Below are 21,880 nucleotides of genomic sequence, written 5' to 3'. Positions count from 1 at the left end.
CATTCGTGGGTAATGCACATTTGTATTGTATCATATTGTATGCATCTTTTTCTTTTTCTAATGCACTTTTTCGTTCTCTAGTCTGTAAGTGTTGAAGCTGTCAAGAAATTTTTTGATTTTTATTGGTTGATAAACAAGAAGCCTCATTTGTGATTGGTTCTGATTAAATTTGATTTTCATAGATTCGTAAATGAAATATGGTCCTGTCTTGTTTGACTGATAGTTATTTTGCCATTTATAAATTTTATTGAATCTCATTGTAATTGAATTTCATCATAAACTGTATTTATTCGATTGCATTTTTGTCTCTTTTTGCTTAGTTTACCACAAAATTCGAGATAAGTTCAAAAGACATATTCATAGAAAAACAGATATAATACGATTCCCATATTTATTTGCGGTTGGCAATAATCTGTAAATGTCATTCGTTGGACAGCTGCTCTGATATGATTTTAAATTTTAACGGAACTCTGTTGCGTTAAATTCTAGTGTACTTTCTGAGTGCATATTTTACACAAATATTTTTATGCGTAAAGCGTTCTAATGTTAAGCGCATTATATAGTATTAGTGTTGTTATTAGCTAGCTTCTTGAAAAAATATTTGAGGCCAATAGTTACCGCTCGTGCTTTTGCGATCTGGAGAAAGCAATGGCACAGTTCAACTATCTCAATGAATTGAATAGTTTAGCTACTACCATGGACGGACCTATAACTCGAGGGCCTCCTCAGCGATGGGCTAAGAAGAGCAATAACGAGAACATGAATCCATCTTTGAGTGCTTCTTTTAAGAACTCTTCTAACGTAAATATAAGTTCGTGTAACCAGTCTATGCAGAAGTTGTCGATATCAGCCAATCAAAGCGTTAACAGCGGGCATTCCGGCAAGACCCCGACCAGAACTGAAAGTAAGAAAGGAAAGAAGACTCCTTCGAAGAATAAGTCGCCAGGTATTTTTTCAAAATTCTAGAGATTTGATTTTAACCCAATCTGATAGTCTATGGTGTGTTATGTTCAAGACTGAAAATTAGATTTTTTACTACTACAGATCATGAACAATGTCTTTTTCAGGGCGCTCAACAACTCCGACTCCAAATAAGGCCTCTAAAACTCCGAACAAAGCAGACAGGTTCATCCCCTCGAGAAGTAACTCCAACTATGACTTGTGCCATTACATGGTAAGCTAATAATTATGCAACTGGACAAAGAATCAGTGTGATGATGTCGTAGCCTGGTGGACAGCCAATGCATAGTTGCCATAAGGCATATTGGAGCAATCAAGGTGCTAACAATTATCTGCATGTTACGCCTCTATTGTTGAGGTGATAAGGCGTTTTTAGATATTATGGCGCTCTCCAGCTGATCAGATATGTCTGGGCCATTTTTTTCGAAGTTGTCCACCCCACTTTTTTTTTGATTTGGAAATTTGTATGTGGTTTCCACTGAGAATTGCGAGCTCTTTGAATCCTAATAGGAGAAAAACAGTGTCCCAAGGCTTTTTCCCCATTCTGTTACCATTTTTTCATACATTTTGTATGGCAATAACAGAATGGAAGGTTTGAAAAATGTATGGAAATCTTGTGACATTTTTTTTTCTCCTATCAGCATTAAAAGACCTCGCGATTCTGAGTCTGAATCGCGTAAATAATTCCCATGTTATAAAAGAAAGAGGTGGACAACTTGGAAAAAAACCGGCCAAGAGCGTGTCGGGCCACGCTCAGTGTAGGGTTCCGTAGTTTTCCGTATTTTTCTCAAAAACTACTAAACCTCTTCTTCTTCTTCTTCCTCCTACCCTTATCCCACGTTATGTGGGGTCGGTACAACATGTCTTTCTCTTCCATTCTCCCCTATCTTTCGTCATCTCAACACTCACATCTTTCTTTCTCATGTCCTCTTTCACACAATCCATCCATCGTTGTTTGGGTTTACCCCTCCCTCTCCATCCATCAACATTCATCTCCAACATTCTTTTGCCTATATGACACTCATCCCTCCTCATTACATGACCGTACCACGCCAACCTGCCACTCCTCATCTTTTCCGTTATAGGCGCAACTTTCAAACTTCCCCTAATATACTCATTCCTGATCCGATCCATTCTGGTCACTCCACACATCCATCTCAACATTCTCATTTCCGCTACGTGCAATCTCCTTTCATCCTCCACCTTTGTCGCCCAGCATTCAGATCCATACAATACAACAGGCCTCACAATCGTCTTATAGATTTTCCCCTTAAATTTAAGGGGCATCCGTCGATCGCATGTTGTCCCTGAGACCTGTCGCCATTTCATCCATCCCGCATTTATTCTATTTTTCACGTCACGGTCGATGCTTCCGTCATTTTGGAATAATGACCCAAGGTACCGGAAGTCGGAGCAGACTGGTAGGTATACACCATCTAAGGCAGTGTTTTTCAAAGTGTGGGTCGCGACCCCCAGGGGGGTCGCGGCATTTATCCAGGGGGGTCGCGAAGTTCAGCTTTAAGATAAACTAATGACAGGCTGGTATTTTTTTTTTAACTTAAAAAAATCTAATTCTTGAAAATTAAAACAACTCATTTTATGAGAAATAAATAAATTGTGATTATTTGTTGAAAACGTCAGCTCGCATAAATATGAAGTAGCAAATGGGATCAAAACTTTAAGGGCTTCTTTTACTAAAAATAATTCAGCCATTCTTTTAACCCAGAACGCATCAATTGAAATGGTGCTTCTTTCACCGAGGCGTTGAGATCGGCCAGCTCAACGGACTTAATATTTAAAAAAAATTATTCAAAATCCAACTTTCCATCACCAATCAATGTTTCAGTTGAGAAATAACTTTGGAGTTGGTTTTTTAAACTTTGCAAGCGCTCTACCATATCTGATGATATTTATTGAAGATTTTAGCCATGCAAGGGAAATAATCAAACTGCATACGCATACGCAAACTGCATGCTGTGTAAAAATGTTGTCACCAATTCAATTTTTGCTAGAAATCCGTTAACTTTATCTTTTTCTGTTATTATGTTTTCGTCCCTTTCTTTGCAGAATTGCGATCATAAAATTTAAAGTGGTCAAAGATACCGGCAAGATATGCTACTTTCAATATCGTAACATAGCAACCAACAATATTGTAAAAACATTAATAATTCTGATTTAAGCTCTATAACGCGTGTCAAAACCCTTCCTCTCGAAAGCCATCTCAACTCTGAGTGATAAGTGGTAAAGTACACCCATATTTACGCATACTATTCGCAATAGACGAGTTTGCAAATCTTTACCTTTGATCGAATTTACAACTTTTATTACATCTTTAAGCACTAAGTTATAGGTAATACTAGAAACGAGGTATGGGGGTCGCGAAAAAATTGAGAGGTTATAATGGGCCGTGGCACCAATAAGTTTGAAAAACACTGATCTAAGGCAATAGGGGAAAAACTGGATAGACCACCGAAATCGCAGAACATCTGTTCAGTTCCAACTACTAAACCTATCAAGTTCAAAACAATTTTCCTAGAAAGTCTTTATTAAGTTCTACTTTTGTGATTTTTTTTCATATTTTTTAAACTTAGGGTTCAAAAGTTAGAGGGGGGGGGACGCACTTTTTTTTCCTTTAGGAGCGATTATTTCCTAAAATATTAATACTATCAAAAAACGATCTTAGTAAACCCTTATTCATTTTTAAATACCTATCCAAAAATATATCACACGTTGGGGTTGGACTAAAAAAAAATATCAGCCCCCACTTCACATGTAGGGGGGGTACCCTAATACAACATTTTTTTCCATTTTTAGGGTTCCGTACCTCAAAGAGGAAAAACGGAACCCTTATAGGATCACTCGCGTGTCTGTCTGTCCCTCTGTCACAGCCGATTTCTCCGAAACTACTGCACCGATTTACTTGAAATTTGGCACACGTATGTAAACCTGTGGCCCAAAGACGGACATGTAATTTAATTAAATGAAATTTAATCACAGGGGTCACTTTTGGGGGGGTAAAATTGAAAATTAAAAATCAAAGTTATTAAAACTATATTGTGTTACATATCAAATGAAAGAGCATTTTATCAGCATCTGAAATATATTTTTTTTATATATTTTGTTTTGGTAATTTAGAAGTAATTTAAGAAAATAAGCAAAAAATTACCATTCCCCCCCTTATCTCCGAAACTACTTAGCGTAAAATTTTCAAAAAAATACACGAGATAGCCCTCTCCCTGTAGATTACAGGAAAACCTATTAGAAATCTACAGTCAAGCGTAAGTCGGACTTAAGAGAAAAAAACTCAGATTACGAATTTCACTCACTGCCGCTGCAAGTAGTTACTAAACGTCTTAAAATTGTCTAAGCGAGTTGGACAGGTATAAAGAAATTCATTTCTGTCTTTTTCTTTTTAGAACTTGTTCAATTTTTTTTTCATTTGTACAAAATGACTTAAGTTCCTACTAAAAAGGAGGCGCTTAAGACCGTTTATAAATTGACTGAGCAAAATTTTATTCAAATCGGTCCAAAAAAAGGTGTCTGTTGACGAAAACATAGAATTTGTGCCACCGAAGGCCCAAATCTGAAGTCCATTTTGCTCTATCTCTTATCGTTTCCGAGATATATACGTAAAGTCTTGAAAGTGCGAAACGTTAACTTTGCCATTATAGTCGTTCAGGCGCTCATGAGTTCTTTGTATGGAAAAGTCGAAAACCGACTCGCACTTGACCAATGTTCATAGAACGTTGTGGTTTTTTTTTATTAGCATAAATGACTTAAGCGCCTTCAGAAGTGCAGGTGCTTAAGACCGTTTGTAAGTTAAAGTTAGCTGTGATGGCTCAACGAAGAAAGAAGATTTCAATATCCTACTTATACATATTTTATTAATTTAACTATACAGTTTTTATTACTCAAGCCAAGCGTTACGTTAGCTATTGCTATTGAAAGGAAAACTTGTGTATAAAGCTTGAAACAAATTATGGGACGCGTCTGACGACCGATGGCTTGCGTGGGCGACGGTCGCGCGACGGCGATGCGACGCATACGAAATCAAACCTTATCGATATGGAAGTAGACGATGCGATGAGACGTGACGGCGACGGTCGCGCGACCGTCGCCCACGCAAGACACGGCGTAAGTGTGCACGCCAATTGCTTGCATTTGAAATTGAACTTTAATTACTAAGAAATAACGTTGTTTTTGTAAAAAAATGAAAGTAGTTTTTACTACATTGCGAAGTTTTCGTTTGTCAACTAGACGCACACATTTGCAACTAAGCGATCGGACTGTAGGTGACAGTGTAGATATCTACTCTAGCCTCGTGGCGCCGAATGTACTTTCTAAAGTACATAATGGTTTCAATGGAATTTTAACTCTCATGTAAACAAATAAAATATAATTTCTTTTGTTTCTAAAATGTTTCGAATAACTGAAATTGAATTCAATCTCAAGTACAATAAGAATCAAAATTCCCTAGCAAAAATTTTGTATGGTGGGCGCCACGAGGCTAGGGAAGTTTAAATCGATGTTATCGCATCGATCTACTGAGGGGGCGGTGCCTACAGCAGTTGTAGTTGTATGCATACCTAGCTCACGCACACAGACGCGTCCACTGGCGCCGCGCCGGTGTCCGCGTGCGCTCTCTGCAATGTCTCTGCAATATATGCAGAAACCACATGGTGGTCTGTGGCAGAAACTCAATAGACATTTTTAGGGTTTTTAAAATAACTAGGTACTTATTTAGTACGTGAAGTAACATGGTAAATTAAAAATTATCATTAGATACTTATTTGCGGAGGTGTAAACAATTTCCTTCGTTTTGCCATATATCAATAATTACTTATCTATATTAAATTCATTAATCCGTATACATTACATTTTTACAATTAAGTGTATTAATTATACTCATAGCTGGGCACCGTTAATCAAATAGTTAACTTCGATAATCGCTAATCCGTTACTATAAAAGTTAACTTCGTTAATCGTTAAAGCGATACATTTCAACAAATTTAACGGAAGTTAAAGTTAATCGATAATCCGTTAATCATGATAAAAAATAATTTTACTGTAGCTAGTTGCATCAGTTATCAACTATTAATTTTTTGGGTAAGTTTATTATGTTACTGTAAAAGACCGAAGTTCGCCAAAATCTCTTGAAAAATCCCAGCTGCCAATTGGTAATAGCGAAATGTTAATAAATATTGTTCTCTTTGGACTTACACCGACGTTGGTTCGGTAAATCCTAAATACAACAATAGATAATGTATTTACTAAATAATATTTATTTAGTAATTTCCCGCTAGAAACTTGCGTTATACTATTCTGTATACTTTTTCAGCTACCATAACCAAATTTGGATTAGATTAAAAAAACCTTTAAGTAAAACTTAGAACCTTTCAGATTGTTTTACTCACCCTTTCTGATGTTTACCATACTTACTTACCCCGTTATTCATAAACGTACACTAAAGTTATCAAGCCGATAAATTTCGTTTGTCCCTTTCCGACGTATCGGTGTGATAGAAAGGGACAATAGTTATTTGTTATACAAGGGGGCAAAGTTGTATTTTAACGCCGAGTGTGGAATTGAAAAACGAGCAAGTGAAAGGATTCTATAGTTGAACCACGAGCGAAGCGAGTGGTTCGAGAATAGAATCCTGAACTTGCGAGTGTTTTTAATACACGAGAAGTAAAATACATTTGCACCCGAGTGTAACACAAAACTTTTCCCCTCACTATAGCGAGGAAACTACAACGCAAAAAATGCGTTTATCACTACTTCCAGTAGTTCCACAGGTGGTAAATCATCTTTATTACTAGATTCACCTACTTTTATCAATTTTAATGCAGTTAATTTGACTTTATTCAAGGTCAAATTACTTTACTCACTAGTGGATATAATGCGTTTTTACCCGCTGGTATTAAAGGACAAAACATGTGTTTCCGAACTAGTGAGGGGAAAACGAACTTTATCGGCTGGATACTTTAGTGTACGTTTATGAATAAGGGTGTTGAAATTTATAGCTACGAAATTTTACATAAAACACCTACTTTAAAATAAAATAAAAATGTTGAATTTGGTTAACATTATAAAAGACTTCACGCAAGCTGTGCTAATTAGTTCGCGAATTCGTCGAGAGGTGGTGCTAAACACAATTATGCTCATTAGAGAACCTATACTTCTAGCCTAGCCCAGTCTTTAGAATTATGTGAGTAACGTAAAAGTTTTGTAGGTACGGAACCCTCTGTGGGCGAGTCCGACTCGCACTTGGCCGGTTTTTTTATTTTTTACTTTGTTGGCGTGATTAATATACATATTGGTACCAAATTTCAGCTTTCTAGTGCTGATGGTTACTGAGATTATCCGCGGACGGACGGACGGACGGACGGACAGACAGACATGGCGAAACTATAAGGGTTCCTAGTTGACTACGGAACCCTAAAAATTGCCTGTATGATGGCTGAGGAAGCTCCGTATTTTACACATTTTACATTGTCAAATCTAAAGTAAAAAATTGGTTTGCTACCCTATCTTACATTGACACAGAAGATATTTTAAACCAGTCTTATGCTTAGATCTAAGGCTGGCTAAACTTTAATTTACTCGCACCTAAAACAACACACACACACATACACAAACACACACACACAAACACTTGCACACCCAGAACTCATTGTCAGTCAATACTGTACACTTTTAAACAATAAAATATAGTACTCTATTATATAATAAATTTACTTATTTTAACTTAGGTACATGTTAAAATCTAAAATTATATAAAAATGTTAATTAGTCATTATCTTAATTACTTTTAATTAATTAACAAGTGTAAATGTAACACACGGTGGGCTGCAAGATACAGACCTAGCCTAGTTTGCAGTCCACCGGATAATGCCTGCGTGTAAAACTTTGTGTTTTTATTTAATTAATAAACTTCCTTTACTTTATTCAAATTGGCTATATTTTGCGTGATGGCATTACCTCACAATGCTGCTCTCTGTATGTACAGATGTAGTGCAAAAAGATTTTCTTTCGTATTTTTACGGAAAGCTATGGGAGTGTCATCCTATTTCAGTCAGCCTAAGTACAAGACGTACTGACACTTGTCTGAACTAGCATGAGAAATACTAATGTTTCCAGAAAAATATGAGGAAAAAGCTTTACGCCGTACATCTGTATGTCTTCACCGCACCCTTTTACGGGAGCGCAACCCCACACAGCCACCGCAGCGGAGACGCTTAAGTGGCCTTTCGCACCCAGATACCCGAGCAGGCGGGTTCTGCAGGGTTAGCACATGATTGCTTCGAGAGTATAATAATATATATATATATATATAGTATAATAATATATAATAGTATAATGAATACTACCCGTCCTTATGTCATTAATACAGTTAGAAAAAGACGTGTGATCTATCTCGCGGCGACATACTCTCGCGGCCATTATGTGCTAGGCCTCCTGAGGTGTCGAACTATCCATTCGTTTGTTCGTACATCTGTATGTCATAGTCTACTCTATTTCAATCTAAGAGTTTCTTCTCTTCATTTTTTAGATGAGCCGCGAAGACGACAAAGGCGAAGAGGTGGTGGCCCAAAAAGTGGCCGGCGAGGCCATAGGGCGGGCCCTCACTGACATGGAGCCCGGGCGCTTGCTGCAGTACACTTGCAAGGCACCGGCTGCACCTGAGGGCTATCAGAACAGACTACGGGTGGTTTATTCCCAGGTTAGTGTCAGCATTTTGTGTAAGTTTTTTTTTTTTTTTGACATTTTCAGTTAACTTCTCTGCTGCCAAGAGGATTAACAAGACACTGTTAATCAAGTTTGGCAATATTTAATTTGACATGAAAGTACAAGCTTTGAGTATCAACATACACATACAACAAACACCTGTATCCCATAAAGAGGTAGGCAGAGCACATGGAACTACTTAACTTTCAGTGTCACCACAGTATAATAAAGAGTACTATCGTCACTCCCGCTCCCCGCTGAAAGTGCCGCCCACCCCCTCTCGGTTACCTCACAGTAACCGCCTGTCAAAGACGCGAACAGTCGACCTGTCATATCTCGCTCATACAAGAATGGTACGTGTTCACCTACACGAGCTTAGAATGTGTGCTAGGAACGCGCCTCTTTCATGTATTTGATCGCCAGTGTCCGAGATGTGATGCCACTCTTGGTATTCTTCTTCTTCTTTAAATCCTGTTACCCTCTACTGGGGTATAGGGCTCACATCATATTTCTCTTGGCATTAAGGGATTTAAAAAAACAAACTAAAATAATCCAAACTTAATACTAAGGCCCTCTGAAACCTGAAAAAGTCAATCTATTTCCACATGTATTATGAGCAATGAATTTACTGTTTTTTCTTTATAGGCCAAGGTGCCGTCGTCAGTGAAGAATACTACACGATACATTCCACAAGCCCCGGACAGGATCCTAGATGCCCCTGAAATTCTTGATGATTATTGTGAGTGTTTTGTTCCTTGTTTTGAAATGGGGTTTGCAACTGTTAAATCCTATGTGGCACCTCTATTTATCTCATAAGTGCGTTTTCACATTATCCGATCCGATATCGGATGTCGGACCGATATCCCATACATTGCAGGCGCCATCTTGGATTTTTTCTATTGAAATCCTTCCGACATCCGATATCGGATCGGATAATGTGAAAACGGCCTTAGAATGACTATTCTCCAAAGAAATCTTATTAGCGCGATTTAGGATTTTAACTACATGGAACAGCGCCATCTACAATTTAACATTAATTTCGTAGGTCCAAGGGGTCATTCACCCAAGAAAAATCTTAATAGCGCGATTCAGGATTTTAACTACATGGAAAACGCCATCTACAGTTCAATATGTGAATTAAACAACTTCTCGACCGCTAGGGTGTCATTCCCCCAAGAAAAATCTTGATAGCGCGATTCAGGATTTTAGCTGCATGTAACAGCGCCATCTACAGTTACGATATGAAACAAACAAGCCCTACAGGAGTCCGAAAGTAAATTATACTTGTAATGTCTGTCCCCAGATTTAAACCTTGTGGACTGGAGTGCGTCGAACATCCTGGCCGTGGCTCTCGGCAACTCCGTGTACCTGTGGAACGCTGGCACCGGACAGATTGAACAGCTGATGACGTTGGAGGCTTCTGAGACGGTATTTCTAACATCTGCCACAGCTTCGTCATGTATGCGCGAAAAGATGAAATCCCATAGAAAATTAGTATTTTGCGCATTTTCTACTGGTAGTTTGAGTTGTTTAGTGTTTTTTTTTGGCAAAAAAACTTAAGCCCAAGTTTGAAGTCAACGTAGCCTATGCACGCCTGCAACTCCATAGTTTCAGTATAATAATATGGATGAACTGTGTGAGAGATAATATGAAGTGAAAGCAAGTGAATGATAAGAATACGGATGATATGGTATAGAAGGTATGGAAGCGTAAAAAATGCTACGCCGACCGCAAATGACTGGGATAAGGGCAAGATAATGATGAATATAGATTCGGCTATGTTTGCACAAAATTTCAAAAACTGTAGGGTATTTCCAAAACAAGATTTTTATTTTTAGGTATGCTCCGTACAATGGGTGCAAGGCGGAGGCTCGCATCTAGCCGTTGGAACGTCTGCGGCCACCGTCGAACTCTGGGACTGCGAGAAGATCAAACGACTTAGGGTAAGCCCTTAACTTCTGCTTAATAATTATATTCCATGAAATATGATATAGTCCATCACCTACTCATATTTTTACAAGGGGACAGTGTATAATTTCAAGTTATTATAAACACTTACAGACTCTAAAGGACTGGTACATGTACCCACGACGCAAAAACGACGCGGACCATTTCTGAACAAGTTTCGCATTTTAGTTTCTTCATGAAATAGAAGGCGCTAATTAAAATGTGAACCATTTTGTGAACAAGCTGTAGATATTCACTGTACTATGTATAATATATGTGCAAATGATTTATTTTCTGTTTACCTATGCAGATAATGGACGGGCACACAGGCCGTGTCGGCTCTCTCGCTTGGAACACATACGTAGTGTCAAGCGGTTCCCGAGACGGCACCATCATACACCACGACGTTCGGCAGCGGGAGCACGCAGTCGCCACATTGTCTGCACACACGCAAGAGGTTTGACAGTTTGTTACTATACTTGGTATAATGGACGGGCACACAGGCCGTGTCGGCTCTCTCGCTTGGGACACATACGTAGTGTCAAGCGGGACGTACGGCAGCGGGAGCATGCAGTCGCCACATAGTCAGCACACACGCAAGATGTTTGACAGTTTGTTACTATACTTGGTATAATGGACGGGCACACAGGCCGTGTCGGCTCTCTCGCTTGGGACACATACGTAGTGTCAAGCGGGACGTACGGCAGCGGGAGCATGCAGTCGCCACATTGTCGGCACACACGCAAGAGGTTTGACAGTTTACTAGTGCAGATAATGAACGGGCACACAGGCCGTGTCGGCTCACTCGCTTGGAACACATATGTAGTGTCAAGCGGTTCCCGAGACGGCACCATCATACACCACGACGTACGGCAGCGGGAGCATGCAGTCGCCACATTGTCAGCACACACGCAAGAGGTTTGACAGTTTGTTACTATACTTGGTATAATGGTCAGGCACACAGGCCGTGTCGGCTCACTCGCTTGGGACACATACGTAGTGTCAAGCGGGACGTACGGCAGCGGGAGCATGCAGTCGCCACATTGTCAGCACACACGCAAGAGGTTTGACAGTTTGTTACTATACTTGGTATAATGGACAGTTTACTAGTGCAGATAATGGACGGGCACACAGGCCGTGTCGGCTCACTCGCTTGGGACTTGGGACACATACGTAGTGTCAAGCGGGACGTACGGCAGCGGGAGCATGCAGTCGCCACATTGTCGGCACACACGCAAGAGGTTTGACAGTTTACTAGTGCAGATAATGGACGGGCACACAGGCCGTGTCGGCTCACTCGCTTGGAACACATATGTAGTGTCAAGCGGTTCCCGAGACGGCACCATCATACACCACGACGTACGGCAGCGGGAGCATGCAGTCGCCACATTGTCAGCACACACGCAAGAGGTTTGACAGTTTGTTACTATACTTGGTATAATGGTCAGGCACACAGGCCGTGTCGGCTCACTCGCTTGGGACACATACGTAGTGTCAAGCGGGACGTACGGCAGCGGGAGCATGCAGTCGCCACATTGTCAGCACACACGCAAGAGGTTTGACAGTTTGTTACTATACTTGGTATAATGGACAGTTTACTAGTGCAGATAATGGACGGGCACACAGGCCGTGTCGGCTCACTCGCTTGGGACTTGGGACACATACGTAGTGTCAAGCGGGACGTACGGCAGCGGGAGCATGCAGTCGCCACATTGTCGGCACACACGCAAGAGGTTTGACAGTTTACTAGTGCAGATCATGGACGGGCACACAGGCCGTGTCGGCTCTCTCGCTTGGAACACATACGTAGTGTCAAGCGGGACCACAGAGAACCTCCTATAGAGTAGCAATCTTGTATATTTTGTTCGCGATACGAGTCACCAGTGTTTGGGGTGCGAGGAGCGGGCGGGGAATGTGTTAAGCGCGCTGTGATTGGCCGTTTCAAGGACGGCGGGCAGTCGCGCCAGATGAAAAGGGACAGAAGTATGACTGTCCCTCTACTGACGCGTAAGTGGCCAATGTAAGTTGACCTATGCCGGCTCTGAATAAATTATAAATATGACTTATTTGTGGAATGTAATGCCGTCTGTTTTTAAATTTGAGCTTCTTGTTACCTTTCCACACCATTTCACACTACAGGTGGACATCTTTAAGGCATCAAAATACCCTTTTCCAATTTTTTAGTGCGAAAAACACGCGCTGCTTTCGGGTCTGTTACTTGGTCGATACTGATCAGGCACGGCGAGCGCCCGCGCTTATATCAGTGCAAATACAAGTAAGGCTGGCGACCGCGAGTCGTCTTGTAATGGATGTCTATAGGGGTTGGTCTGTGAGCGGGACGTACGGCAGCGGGAGCATGCAGTCGCCACATTGTCGGCACACACGCAAGAGGTTTGACAGTTTACAACTAGCAGACTCACTTTGATAAAACTTTCACATTCACTTATTCAAAAAAGAGTTTTTCCTTCTCTGCTTTTTAAGACAATATTTCGCAAGATAAATAAATGGATGTGATAAGCAATGTTTGTCGCATGGTAGCAAAATTATTTAATCCCTTATTACGCTCAGGATTCTTTTCTAGAATGCTATCCTCGCGTCGCGATTCAGTTATAGAATCCTTTTCGTTCAGGATTCATTTTTGCAAAGATGAATCAATCAATTTATGCTTGTTATTCAAATTAGCTCTATTTTATGACGTCGAATTGTGGAAACTAAGCCCACGAAAACCTTTGTTTGTTACTGGAACTGTCTTTTATAGATTTGCGGTCTCAAATGGTCCCCGGACGGCCGTTACCTAGCTTCTGGCGGTAACGACAACCTTCTCAACATCTGGCCCATCGTGCAAGGACAGCGGTATTCGCAGCCACAGTACCTGTACTCATTCAAGTAAGGACAAATTTAGTTAAAGAGTACCACGCCAGATGGCGCTTACCCGTTAAGAGAAAATGCTGAATCGCGCTATCAAGGCTCTTCTTGGGATAACGACTCTGCCCTGAACTTTTAGTTTAGTTCCAACATTTATTAGTAGATGTCGTTGTTCCATGTTGTCAAAAAGCTGAATCGCGCTATTAAAATTTTTCTTGAGATAACGACCCTCAGCTCTGAATTTTTAGTTTATTTTACACTTTAACCGATAGATGACGTTGTTCCGGAAAGTGAAATTGCTGAAGCGCGCTATTAAGATTTTCCTTGGGACGATGACCCCCTGCCCTGAACTTTTAATTTAGTTCACACATTGATTAATAGATGTCGCTGTTCCATGTAGTCAAAAAGCTGAATCGCGCTATTAAAATTTTTCTTGAGATAACGACCCCCAGCTCTGAATTTTTATTTTTACACTTTCACCGATAGATGACGTTGTTCCGGAAAGTGAAATTGCTGAATCGCGCTATTAAGAGCGTTATAACATTTCGGCGTCTGGCGAAATTAGGTATTTTACCCGCCGCGCGAGGCCAATATGCCGACCCTTTCTAGCACGTCTTATCACTCGCTCGCACTACAATAATGGACAAAACAATCTTGATCCTTTCTATGGAATTTTGATAACAACCACAATCTACTATCTCGATATAAACTTTTGATTTCTAATAAACATTATTTTGTACGAAAATATTAGAATGTAGCGCAAAATAATATCAATTATGTTAAAATTTATTTAAAAAATTAATTATAAAAGTAGATCCCATCCCAAATATTTGCTTTTGTTATATGAAAATTACTGTAATGCTGTATTATGATTACCTCTGTAATCCATTCCTTTGGAATCGGTATAATATAGATTCCTGTAATATGGATTCCTCGGTAATCAAGTACTTAAGTAATCTGAATTCCACTTTACTTCGATTCCAGGCTTATTACTTTACTTCTATATGTCACTCAAATTGTTTTTGGTTTACATGTCATTCCAGCATTTTCACTTTCACATTTCAAGTGCATATACCACGAGTATAGGTTTTCGGGTGTGCTGATTTAAAAATTAATGACCGATTTGGAATCTGACATTGCTGACTGTCACTTTGACACAAAAGTCGTCATGGGTGTCATAAAATAGGTTTTAGGGGTGCTGATTCCAAAATTAATGACCAATGTGAAATCTGACATTGCTGACTGTCACTTTGACACAAAAGTCGTCATGGGTGTCGTCAAATAGGTTTGCGGGGGTGCTGATTCCAAAATTAATGAACAATGTGGAATCTGACATTGCTGACTGTCACTTTGACACAAAAGTCGTCATGGGTGTCGTAAAATTGGTTTTAGGGGGTGCTGATTCCAAAATTAATGACCAATATGGAATCTAACATTGCCGACTGCCACTTTGACACAAAAGTCATCATGGGTGTCGTAAAATAGGTTTTAGGGAGTGCTGATTCCAAAAATAATGACCAATGTGGAATCTAACATTGCTGACTGTCACTTTGACACAAAAGTCGTCATGGGTGTCGTCAAATAGGTTTCCGGAGGTGCTGATTTGAAAATTAATGACCGATTTGGAATCTTGACATTGCTGACTGTCACTTTGACACAAAAGTCGTCATAGGTGTCGTCAAAAAGGTTTCCGGGGGTGCTGATTCCAAAATTAATAACTATTTTGGAATCTCACAGTGCTAATTGTCATTTTGACACAAAAGGAATCATGGGTGTAGTCAAATAGTTTTTAGGGGTACTGATTCCAAAATTAATGAAATGATTTAAAAAGTCATGACCGATTTGGAACCTGACATTGCACAGTACCCCTGGAAACCTATTTGACGACACCCATAACGACTTTTATGTCAAAGTGACAGTCAGCAATATCAGATTCCAAATTGATCATTAATATTGAGATCAGTACCCATGAAAACCTATTTGAATACACCCATGATCACTTTTGTGTCAAAGTGACAGTCAACAGTGTCAGATTCCAAATTGGTCATTAGTTTTCAAACACCCTCGGATACCTATTTGACGACACCCATGACGACTTTTGTGTCAAAGTGACAGTCAGCAATGTCAGATTCCAAATTGGTCATTAATTTTGGAATCAGCACCCCCTAAAACCTGATTTACGACACCCATGACGAATTTTGTGTCAGAGTGACAGTCAGCAACGTCAGATTGAACATTGGTCATTAATTTTGGAATCAGCACCCCTTAAAACCTATTTTACGACACCCATGACGACTTTGGTGTCAAAGTGACAGTCAGCAATGTCAGATTCCACATTGGTCATTAATTTTGGAATCAGCACCCCCTAAAACCTATTTTACGACACCCATGACGACTTTTGTGTCAAAGTGACAGTCAGCAATGTCAGATTCCAAATTGGTCATTAATTTTGGAATCAGCACCCCTAAAACCTATTTTACGACACCCATGACGACTTTTGTGTCAGAGTGACAGTCAGCAATGTCAGATTGAACATTGGTCATTAATTTTGGAATCAGCACCCCCTAAAACCTATTTTACGACACCCATGACGACTTTTGTGTCAAAGTGACAGTCAGCAATGTCAGATTCCACATTGGTCATTAATTTTGGAATCAGCACCCCCTAAAACCTATTTTACGACACCCATGATGACTTTTGTGTCAAAGTGACAGTCAGCAATCTGAGGTACTACATATTTGTAATCTGAAAGTAATCAAGTCAATAATTTCAGTTATTTTGAATCGACTATGATTCCGAATTATTGGTAATAGTAATTATTGTATAGATGATTAGTGATTCCTTTACATGTAATGGTAAATTTACCGTTTCACTTGATTACATTACAATTAATCTGACACCCAGTAGTGGATTACAAAGTAAAATCAAGTAATCGTGTAATCCGGAATCGATTACGATTTCCCCATCTCTGGGTTTAGTTATATGGTTCATTGGTACTGGTGACCACCATCTGGCTCCATCATCAGACCCTGAGTACCACCTCTTGTCAAAGGTCTTGTTGAGACGAACCCAACGAGCCTAAACACGAAGTCGTTTACTTACATGGTTCACTGGTACTGGTGACCACCTTCTGGCTCCATCATCAGATCCCGAGTACCATCTTGATGTGTCTTATCATCTTGACCGTATTGTATTTTTACATATTTATCATCATAACGTTGTAATACTTTAACATTCAAACATAACAAAATATTACAAAAGCAAATATTTACGGATCTAGGATCAAATTCGTTGGTCGCTGTTTACACACACACAATGCGAGGATAGCCCGTGTATAAACAAGGCGTCCGACCCACACAACGATAAATATTCTCGACGTTTGCGATCAAAACTCGGAGAGCGAAGTGACATACGTCTCACCCCTACGAGCTCCGGCGCGGCACTGAAATCGCAGGCGTCCGTCGCCGGTCAAATAGCGACAGGAAGGCTAGTTTTCAAAAAATTGGCAAAAAATAATTATATAATATTATAACGACAAATGGATAACAGCAATTTAAGCAGAATGTACAGATTATTTATATACTAAAATAACTTCGATAACATGTAGATTTTCGGAGAAATGATCACTTGTTTCAATGTATTTTCAAGACAAAATTGAGTTCGTTTTACTTTCAATTTCTCAATTTCAAAGGATTAAATGATAAATATTGTTTAATGGGCCTTAAGTACAAGATATTTGGAACTTAAATTTACCTCATTTATGGAGTGAGCTTATCAAATTGTAGATAATAAGAGCTCCGAATTCTGTGCTTCACGCGGTTTTTCCTAAACGAGCATCAGGAAAACAATCATTACTAATTGAAAAAGCTTTTTTTTCCATATGTTTTTTAATTAACCGACAGTTAATAAGATGTTCTAACTGAAACAAGTACTTTCACTGTCTTTTAGTATGAGTAAAGTGTACAATTTTGTCGATAAATATTGTGCATTTTACAATATATCGCCTTTTTTTGTCATAGCGCTCTTAAGATTTTTCTTGGGATGACGACCCCCTGACCTTAACTTTTATTTTAGTTCCCACATTGATTAATAGATGTCGCTGTTCCATGTAGTCAAAAATCTGAATCGCGCTTTTAAAATTTTTCTTGAGATAACGACCCCCAACTCTGAATTTTTAGTTTATTTTACACTTTCACCGGTAGATGGCGTTGTTCCGGAAAGTGAAAATGCTGAATCGCGCTATCAAGATTTTTCTTGAGATAACGACCCCCCCACCCCGAACTTTTAGTTTAATTCACACATTGAGCGATAGATGTCGTTGTTCCATGTAGAGGAAAAGCTGAATGGCGCTATTAAGATTGTTCTTGGGATAACGACCCCCTGACTGACATGAACTTTTAGTTTTGGTTCACATATTGAATGGTAGATGTCGTTGTTCCATGAAAGTAAAAAAAGCTGAATCGCGCTAAATATCTTAATATTAAGATTTTTCTTGAGATTCCCTTTCGCCCTTTAAGCGGGCCACAGACCCATTAGTTTTAACTGCACCGTTAAAACTGAACTAATGAAATTTCAACTTCTGATTAGCAGAAACGTCTGCAATCGATGCCATTAGGCTTAGAATAAATTTAAAAGTGGAAAATGTCTGCCTTGGGTGAGACTTGAACTCACGGCCTCTGGATCGATACTCCAGCGCTCTGCCAACTGAGCCACCAAGACTTCAACCAAGCCAGCGAAATTTTCCACCACTTAGGTCAATGGGACCCGTAGCGACATCTACCGTAAGAGTGTTAAACTTCTTAAACGGCAACCGGAGTTCCAAGTCATATTGGAAATTCACCAGTTACGATGCGCTAACCATGCTAAATTTTAACTTCTGATTAGCAGAAACGTCTGCAATCGATGCCATTAGGCTTAGAATAAATTTAAAAGTGGAAAATTAGGTGAGACTTGAACTCACCTATTCTAAGCCTAATGGCATCGATTGCAGACGTTTCTGCTAATCAGAAGTTAAAATTTAGCATGGTTAGCGCATCGTAACTGGTGAATTTCCAATATGACTTGGAACTCCGGTTGCCGTTTAAGAAGTTTAACACTCTTACGGTAGATGTCGCTACGGGTCCCATTGACCTAAGTGGTGGAAAATTTCGCTGGCTTGGTTGAAGTCTTGGTGGCTCAGTTGGCAGAGCGCTGGAGTATCGATCCAGAGGCCGTGAGTTCAAGTCTCACCCAAGGCAGACATTTTCCACTTTTAAATTTAATGAAATTTCGATTAGATCATCAGTTCATAGATTTGCCTACATATTACGTACGTTTTAACTGAACAGTTAAAACTGATGGTCTGTGGCCCGCATTACACATTGACCAGTTGATGGCATTGTTCTGTATAAGTGATAAATCCGAATCGCGCTATAAGATTTTTCTTGAGATAACGACCCCACACTCCACAGTGCAAGAGTTTGTTGTTTTAAGAAACTTTCTCTCGGGATTCAATAGGTATAATGTTGTTGAAAAAATTTTCTTTATTCGTCCAGCTGACCACCTAAATTGTAAAATTCGTCTACAGCCAACACTTAGCAGCCGTCAAAGGCCTCGCTTGGTGCCCATGGGCCGGCGGCATCCTGGCGTCGGGCGGCGGCACGGCGGACCGCACGATTCGAATTTGGAACGTCAACACCGGCGCCAATCTCAACACTGTCGACACCAAGTCGCAGGTCGGTATTCCGTACACCCTGCTGTGACGTTCTATTTTTCACCCCCGACGCAAAAGCGTAAGTTTGTCGTGTCTGTTTTGTTTTGTTTGAAAGCTGAATTAGTCGGGAGTGTTAGTCTTAGCTATGTTTCTTGAAAATCGGTCCACTATGTCGGGGGTTTTTTCAAAAAAATATTTTTTATCCCGTACGTTAACTCTAAAAATCTGCAATTTGGAGAAAAAAAATCCAAAAATTTGCCTAATTAAAACAATAAAGATACACACTATCGTACAAGGTCATACAAGTTGTAGAATTTTCCAAGATTGAACATAGCTTAACGAAAATAATGCAGGCTATTTGCACTCTTTTAACTAACCTAACACACACACAAACAGACAGACACGTCAAACTTATAACACCCCGTCGTTTTTGCGTCGGGGGTTAAATTATAAACCGTATATTGTACAGTTAACCAATTGGAACCCTAGGCCGTTCTGCAACCATGTCAAAATGACAAGCAGTAAGAGATTTCTTATAATCTGATTTATAACGTCACTATGACATAGTTCTACAGTGGCCTAGGATTCCAATTGGTTGACTACACAATTAGGTAACAAATAAAGAAAAATGTAAAACATTTGGTCGTCCAACAGGTCTGCTCTCTCCTCTGGAGCACCCACTACAAAGAGCTAATCTCCGGTCACGGGTACGCACAGAACCAGCTTGTGATTTGGAAGTACCCGCTGATGTCGCGCGTGGCCGAGCTCACCGGGCACATGGCGCGCGTCCTCCACCTGGCCTTATCGCCAGATGGCACCACCGTGCTCTCCGCTAGCGCCGACGAGACACTGCGGTAACTTGACACTTTACCATCCTCTAGAGCAAGATCTAGAAAAAATTGATCTACAGACACGTCTGCGCCAACTCGAGAAGTACCTTGGTACCCACAGCTTGGGTACCCACGATCTGGAGTGGCAAAAAGCAGAAAACAAGTAACAGTAGTTAAACACGAAATATTTTCTACTCAGTACGAGTATGTTCAATCGTGGATGATATCAGAAAGTCTCGCCAAGGACGTCAGCTTCGCCCATGCGATAGGTACTTCGAAAGTTCTGTTATGCTTAAAAAAATCGCGATCGCCTGGTGTTCGAGGCATATTTTTTTGTCGTCCGGTCTTCAATTGTTTCTACAAAAAGAGCTTTAATGCCCATATAGCACCTCAATAATAAGATATACTTTATTTTATTGGTTATGCAGTATCCTGAACCTGCTTTATTTTTATTTCAGTCTTTGGAAGTGCTTCATGCTAGACCCGGCGAAGAAGAAGGAGCCCACAGAATCAAAGGCGGCCAAGTCCTTGCTCAATATGAACTCTCTGATCAGATAACTGGTATATTTACAGCGCTAGAATTAATTTTATTGTAGGTCTACTTTTTACTTGCAATTTCGTTGTGATTATTTTGAGTCCGGTTAGTTTGCAGTGACATGTATTTCACATGTATTTAACGTAAAACAACTGAAATAATGTCGGTTGTTTTGAATTTTATTTTCCGTACTATTGGATGTGCAAAGGGTGGAGCGAAAAAACACTTTTCTGGAATTAGCAAACCTAATAGTTATCAATCAATGCCCCTTAGTCTATGAAGCCTTTGTGCAAATTTTCAGCCTTTTAAATCAACATCTTCTGCCTCCGCATTAGGTTTCAAATTTTGAAAATCTCATACAAACCTGAAAATTCAACTGTTAGATAAAAAATGTTTTTTGGCAGTATACATTATTGATACATATTATTACAATAAAGTACCAAAAATTGCGAAAATAGCGTTAAAAATCGCCAATTTTCAGTATTTTAGCGGCAATTTTGGCGAATGTACTGAAACTAGACAAACTTTGGCGATTCTTGACGCTATTTTCGCAACTTTTTGTAGTTTCTCATAATGATATGTATCAATAACATATACTAAACATAATACTGTCGAAATTTTTTTTTTATCTAAAAGTTGAATTTATAGGTTTGTATGAGATTTTCAAAATTTCAACCCTAATGCGGAGGCAGAAGATGTTGATTTAAAAAGCTGAAAATTTGCACAAAGGCTTCATAGACTAAAAGGCATTGATTGATAACTATTAGGTTTGCTAATTCCAGAAAAGTGTTTCTTCGCTCCACCCTTGCATAATGAGAACGAATGGAGGACGGTATTGCTTTAGGGAGTGTTCGTGTAGCGTACTGTAGGGGGCAGTGCTCTCTGCTTAGTGCTTACCAGTATTTGCAAAAAGTAACAAAGTCAAGTTCAAGGAAGACCATCTAACGCGTACAGTCACCCCTAGGCCACTCTACAGCCATATCAAAATGACAAGATTTCTTACAATCTGATTTATAACATCCCTATTACATACTTCTACAGTGGCCTAGCGTTCCAATTGGTTGACTGTACGGTCCTTATAGCAAAACGAATAATTCCAAGTTTTTTTTTTACTACGTTCACACTAGACTGAGTAAGTCACAAAGTATACAGCACAACGGTAAATATTATAAGTCGTACCACATTGCGACCCGCTAGGCGGGATCAGTGTTAGTTACCGCTGTTTGCTACAGCCCATAACACCTTCCAGGTTGAAAAACAGAGAACGCGCCTAGCTGGTCGCTGGCAAAGACCATGTCAAATATATTTCACTGCAAATATAGC

At 39.8% G+C, this 21,880-nt stretch overlaps 1 protein-coding gene across 2 annotated transcripts; it reads left to right on the top strand.

The window, feature by feature from the left end:
* The first annotated feature begins 464 nt into the window (after positions 1-464).
* On the top strand, positions 465-20,756 carry LOC125229378 (cell division cycle protein 20 homolog). Of its 2 annotated transcripts, none has more exons than XM_048134201.1 (11): positions 465-946; positions 1,068-1,174; positions 8,513-8,683; positions 9,334-9,427; positions 9,992-10,116; positions 10,527-10,631; positions 11,899-12,045; positions 13,394-13,521; positions 19,067-19,214; positions 19,847-20,046; positions 20,481-20,756. In XM_048134201.1, the coding sequence occupies exons 1-11, from the start codon at positions 649-651 to the stop codon at positions 20,578-20,580; spliced, it is 1,623 nt and encodes a 540-aa protein (XP_047990158.1). In that variant the 5' UTR covers positions 465-648; the 3' UTR covers positions 20,581-20,756. The 2 variants fall into 2 exon arrangements, with proteins under 2 accessions (XP_047990158.1, XP_047990157.1); XM_048134200.1 differs by lacking the exon at positions 11,899-12,045 and adding an exon at positions 10,946-11,092.
* Positions 20,757-21,880: the final 1,124 nt, after the last annotated feature.

The sequence above is a fragment of the Leguminivora glycinivorella genome, chromosome 9, assembly GCF_023078275.1.
Source record: "Leguminivora glycinivorella isolate SPB_JAAS2020 chromosome 9, LegGlyc_1.1, whole genome shotgun sequence".
Taxonomy (NCBI): Eukaryota; Metazoa; Arthropoda; class Insecta; order Lepidoptera; family Tortricidae; genus Leguminivora; species Leguminivora glycinivorella.
This window is presented reverse-complemented; position numbering and strand designations above follow the sequence as displayed.